Below are 6000 nucleotides of genomic sequence, written 5' to 3' on the forward strand. Positions count from 1 at the left end.
GAAGGTCTACAAGGAGGGAGAGCCCCACGGAAAGTCACAACAAGAATAAAGAAAAGATTCCTAATTTTTATTGAGTACCTAATACAGAGAAAGCACTTGGTAACCACTTCAAATGTCCTACTGCATTTAGTCCTCACAATAACCCAGTGATATAGGTATTTTTATAATCCCCATTCTACATGTTTGAAAACAGGCACCGGCAGAGTAAGCGACTTGCCCAAGGTCCACCGCGAGCATACGGCAGAGCCAGAATTCAAAGCCAGGCAAACAAGCTCTACAGCTGGCTCTCAGCCTGGGTGCCTCCGAGCCCCCTTCCCCCATGTGACAGGGGCCCTTCTGGCTTCCCTGCGGAATGGAGAATGGATCAGAAAGCCAGACCCCCAGTCCCTGAAATCCTTCCCCTCACTGGAGTCTTCTGGGGGCTCGAGGTCATCCTCTTGGAATTCTCTCTGTGCCTCCAGGGGAGGATTTAAGGTTACCTGCAGTTTTACCAGTTCCCTACTCTGCTGGCCAGCTATGACCCACCTCCTCTCTCTCCCTAACCTCCCCCCTCCAAACACACAAGCACGCACACCCTGAAGGCACTGTCAAGGATCTTCTCTGGGAGAAAGATGCTCAACCATGACACGCCCATCCACAGCACTGGGGGTCCCACCAGACCCCTCCTCCCTCATTAAGCCAGCTACTACCCCAGCCCCCGTCCTTTCCATGTCTGGTTCCCTGGTCCCCCCATCCCCCTGAATAGATAGGAAATCCCTCCTGACGTCCACCAGCTTCATTTCCATCTCACTCTGTTACATCTCAGCCTTAACTCTGAATCCTCTGAACCCATCCGGGGGAAAAAAGAGACATTTCCGGGAACTTGCCCTCCCTTCCCACAGAAACTTGAGAGGGATGCTTAAAGCCCCCAGAAATGTTCTTCTGTGCCCAGCTCTCCAGCACCCTCGCACAGACTCCAGTGTTATCCTTCAGACTTCCAAGATGCTGTGCCCTGGCGGTGAGGCAGCCACTCCCCCTTGTGGATCCATGCATGAGTGGGGGCTCCCCCAGGAGTCCCTAAACTCTCATGAAAGCCACGCTGACAGCGGTCAAGATGGGTGTCCCTGAGGGCAGCGAGAGGGTGATAAACCTGGCGCCTAGGTGACCGAGGGAGGAGAGTGCCTGTCGGGGAGGGGTGGGGCAGATGCCAGGTGAGTTTACCTGTCTGCGGAGGCAGAAGCGCAGGGGCAGGAAGCAGGAGAAGAGGTACTTGCTCCATCGAATCACGCAGGAGAAGCACCAGCTCATCTGAGTCATGTTTAATCCCGACGTGCGCGCCCCGGGCGCAAGGGTCGGAAGCAGGACCGGCTGCTCCGGGGAGGTGGTGAGGCGGAAGGCGAGAGACCCGCCCCGTGGTCTCCCGGATGCTCAGCCCCGCAGGAGCAGTCCGAGTGTCCCGGCCCCTCTAGCGAGAGGAGCTCGACGGGGCCCCCGAGGCGCGGCCCCGACGTGGCTCCATCTCCCCCGGAAGCCCCGGCGGGAGACGCGGGCGCTACAGGGCGCTTCCACCCTCGGGGACTTCCTCCAGCTGCTGCCTCTCTCCTCCCCTCGTTGTGACACGGGCTGTGGGGGCGGGGGGGGGGGGGGCGGGGGGGCGGGGGCGGGCGCAGGCACCCCGGCAACTTCGGAGGAGGCTCGGGGAGAGGTTCGCAGGAGAGGCTGAGCGGCAGAGCAGAGGCGGTGCCAGGCGCCAGGCGACCACCTGCGGGGAAGGCGCAGCGGCGGTGGCGGCAGCATTGTGCTCCAAGCTGCAGTGAGTGTGTGAGTGTGCTGTGTGCGTCTGTGTGTGCCGATTCCCTCCAGACCTCACTCTAATTTCCACATTGCTCCCCAGAGCATAATGTGATTAACTTAAACGGAGACCTCCGGCTTCCATGACTGAAGCTGAAACATCCGTGGGCCTGGCATGCACGTCAGGTCACAGAACACAACCTGGACGGGCTGTCCCAACTCACCAACCTCTGACCCTGGCCACACCTCGACTCCTCTGCCTGGATCTCTCTCCAGCCAACTACAGGAGGGAGCTCTGAGCATCCAAACGCCCCCATAAGCTGGAAGCGCCCCTGCCTAAGAGGCTGAACCAACTCAGACTGATGAGAGCTGGCTGCGCCCCCCACAGCTACGGCTGAACCTCCCACTCCGGGTTCAGGGTGTGCCACATCCCATCACGTCCTGCCCCATGGCCGCCACTGGAGAACAGGGACCCTTCTCTGCCTCTGCTGTGCTCAGAGGATGTGAACAGGGGTTGGGGGCCTCTCAGGAAAATTGTTTGGGGGTCACCATACTGTGACCCTGGAACCAGGGAGGGGGAGGAAGAGACAGGTGAGAGGAGGCGCTGGACTCTGGAGAGAGGGAGAGAAGACGCAGAGAGACAAAGGCAGAGGGAGACCCACAGACAGACTTCGGGGAGGTGGAAAGAGGCGGCTGTGAGCTCTGCCCCTGGTTCTGTCCCTGCAGAGAAACTGGGAGGGGAGCCAGCCAGCCAAGCCCAGAAAGAAAAAGGGCGGGAGAGCTGCGGCTGCTGCGAGCAGGACCCTGCCAGGGCCTCCTCCACAGCAACAGACCACTGGAGCCCAGCCAGGGCGCTCCCAACCCCCGCGCGCCGCCTCCCACCGCTGCCTGCACTCCCGGGCCTGGGCTTCCCTGGGCACTGTACCGGGGCTGTTTTTCCTGGCAATGCCATCTCTCTGTCCTCAGGGAGACAATGCTGTCCTTCTTCCTCAGGGAAGGTTGGGGACACAGAGCCAGCATTGCAGGGGCTCCAGGCAAGGTCTCCTTCCCGACATGCAGAGTTTCTCAGCAAGCTTACTCCTGCCTCCAAGCTCCCCCCACCCGATGGGACTTCTCAGGCCCTCCCCCTCCCCAGTTCATCTCCCCACCATGAGACAAGGCAGTGAGGTGCAGCGCTTTGGGGGAGGTTGGCAGGAACACAGTGAGGGTGGGGGGAAGGGGGCCCTGCTGGTGCGTGGCTAGAGACACGAGGAAAGACAGACACTGGGGCCCTCAGCCCTCAACAGCGCCCAAAAAAAGGGTCCCTCGCTGTCTTCCGGTACACACCACCACTTAGGCCCCGGATGAAAGCGGGAGGGGGCGTCACAGAAGCAGGCGGAGAGGTAATACGCGAGCCCCTCCCTAGCAGGCCCTGCCTTTGCTCTTGCCCATGACCTCCAGGGAAGTGCCTGGCACTGCTGAAGTCCATGCCAGGCCTGCAGAGGGGCCCTTCCTCCTCTTTGGGGGGGCCTGCAATCTTCACAGCCTCCCCACCCTGGCGCCAGAGGAAATGGCTGCGTTGTGAGACGTTAGGAAACTGGGCTTAATCCACAGCACGTGGAAGTTTACTCAAAAGGAATCACTGGCTGAATTTTTCAAACAGAAGGAAGTTCCGCCAGTGGGCTGAAGTGTGGACCTGCCTAGAGTAAGAGAGAAGGACAAGGTGATTTTCTCTAAGAGGATTCTTAAGACTTCTCAGCGCCAAGAACATGAAAGGCACTCATCAAACAGAAGGAAGGAAGAGCAGATGGGAGGAAAGAGAAGGAAGTGATTTCTAGGTTCAGCCCTTCCCTACAAGGAGATCCCGATAAAAGGGCTCAGAAGGGCCGAGGGGCCTTCATTTCATCTACCGGCCAGCAGGAGGTGTCCTTAAGCCAGTGACCCTCCAGAGAGGAAGGGAAGAGCCCATAGCTGACAGAGACAGGAAGCCAGGCCCAGCACTGCCTGGGCTTCTCCCCAGCTCCCTCCTCCCAGCCCTTGGTCCCACCACACCTCCACAGAGCTTCGTGCCCAGCGTTGTTGCGGCTCCTGAACGAAATCCTGCCCCCAAGGCAGGACGCGGAAATGTGTCCTCGGGAGTTTGGTGCCTCATGGGAAGTCACATGTCCTCTGTTCTGTTTTCATCACCAAGGGAGATCAGAACCCTGAAGAAAGCAGCTGCAGGATCCCCAGAACCTCCTGGAAGGCTTTGGCAAGGATCCCCATGCTTCCTCTTTCAACTTTTGTGAAGGTGGGGAGGGGGGTCCAATCTCAGAAGTTCGTCTTTCAATTTCAGTTTCTTTCTCCTCAAAGCACTCAAAGCACCAGAAGGTGCATCTGGTAGGTTCTTGCATCCCATCCCCCATCTCTCCTTCCAGGCCCCCAGGCGTCAGGGTCAGAGATGCAGGATTTCACAGAATGGATCAGACGCAGATGTTCACACATAGGGGACCACGGATAGGGATGAGTCTGGGCAGGGTCTGCTCTGTCACAGGAGCCTCATGTCAGACCCCAACCTCTCTGCAGCCCCCATGTGGGTACCTGACAACAGACCCCCAGCTCCTCACCTCGGCCTCCCCAGTGGAGCTTGTGAAAAGCTGGCCACCGTCCTCGGAGGGTTAACCAATCCTCTGGGGACGCTTTGTCTCCCCTGCCCGGTCCAGGCTCCCACAGACCCCCAGGCCTGTCTCCCTGTCACCCCTGGGACCCCAGCCCTTCCTCCCTCTGCCTCCTCAGCTAGAGTCCAGACTGCTAAGCAGGGCTGGATGTGGGCCTGGCCACGGCTGGAAGGAGAAGGAATTTCTTCTCCAAACCCCACTCTTGTTCACACAGCCCAGAGACCCGGATTCTGAGTCCAGGCCAAGGAGGAGATTCCAGAGTCTAGAGCCAGGTAGGATGGAGGCCACATTCACAGAAAGGGGGCTGCTCCGCCCCCCCGTCCCCCCTGCTCCCCACCACCCCTGAGAAGTGGGAGAAGAACGGGAAACTTCCCAGAGGCATCCAGAGAAGGTGTCAGGGAAACAAGAGAGCAGGTCACAGCCACCAGCTCCCTGGGGACAGGGTAAGCACAGATTCGCCTCTGTCCCATGTCCCCAGGGCCACAGTGCCCCCGGCTGGTTTTGTCTGTGGCGAGACAAAGGCGGCTCCTGTGAAGGAAGAATGGCTTGGGCATCTGATCGGAGGCTCTGGGTCTTGCTTTCACACCAAGAGACATGCACAAGCCCCCTCCCTGGAGGCCCCCAGCCTTCCTCCTCCATCAGATGGGGACAGCTCCGGCAGGCCCAGCCCCCCACGTGCTTGCTCACAGCTAGAGTTGATTTCACCACCCTCCCAGCCACAGCAATTCCTCCGGCGGCCCCCAGGGGGCTCCGACTTGGGTCTCACCTCAAAGACTGGCGTCCCCAGAGCCTCAACACTGCCACCAGGGACGGATTTCACCAGCCCCACTCATGGTTAAACTACCCAGCCACATTCAAGGTCGAGGACTCGCACACAGCAACAGAACTGGGGTCCCTCCAGAGCTGGGGGTCCCATCTCATATGGGCTCCAATGTCACCTTCTCGGATCACCCCACTAAAGTCCTTCCATCGCGCCAGCTCCCAGTCTGTGTGACACCAGTAAGTTCATGTCTTCAGAGCACATAGCACTTATTGATAGATTTGCTCACTTCCTCACTGTTTCACCCCCTCCCCCAGACTGTCGGCTCCCAGAGGATCCTGGCAGTCATTCATGGTTGCAGTCCCAGCACCCAGCACTCAGCACCCAGCACTCAGCACTCAGCACCCAGCACCCAGCACTCAGCACCCAGCACCCAGCACCGAGCACTCAGCACTCAGCACCCAGCACTCAGCACTCAGCATGGTGCTGGGTGCAGAGTCGATAAACGTGAGTTACTTGGTGGAGTGGTAGGTTGACTGCATGAATACAAGAAAGAAGAAAGGCAGGCCGTTCCTGCTTCTAAATCCAGAGTCCCTGCCGCAGCCCTGGACTTCGGCCACTGGGCAGTGTCATCTTCCAGATTCTTACAGCTACTGCACCAGGACAGTGGGATCTCTACGCATCCCTACTCCACCCCTGATGAGGGGCCACCTCCTTATTCTGCTCCCAAACGTCCAGTACCGGTTCCAGTTAAACTTGAAAGAGACCCCGTGCCTCCCCCTGCCCCCCACCCTGACAGCACATGATTGACACAGGAGGACACTGAGGCCCAGA

The 6000-nt window shown here is 59.1% G+C and overlaps 1 protein-coding gene across 8 annotated transcripts in view; it reads right to left on the bottom strand.

Moving 5' to 3' along the window:
• TNS1 (tensin 1) overlaps positions 1-1599 on the bottom strand; it is a 202312-nt gene extending 200713 nt beyond the window's left edge. For 4 of the 8 annotated variants that reach the window (XM_049712750.1, XM_049712751.1, XM_049712754.1 and 1 more), the window contains exon 1: positions 1201-1598. In XM_049712750.1, coding sequence (XP_049568707.1) covers positions 1201-1296 — 96 coding nt within the window. In that variant the 5' untranslated portion in view covers positions 1297-1598. Of the gene's footprint in view, positions 1-1200 lie in introns of all 8 variants that reach the window. The other 4 variants (XM_049712755.1, XM_049712747.1, XM_033427879.2 and 1 more) reach the window with 2 other exon arrangements.
• Between the last annotated feature and the right edge of the window lie 4401 nt (positions 1600-6000).

The sequence above is a fragment of the Orcinus orca genome, chromosome 7 (genome assembly GCF_937001465.1).
Source record: "Orcinus orca chromosome 7, mOrcOrc1.1, whole genome shotgun sequence".
In the NCBI taxonomy this organism is placed as follows: Eukaryota; Metazoa; Chordata; class Mammalia; order Artiodactyla; family Delphinidae; genus Orcinus; species Orcinus orca.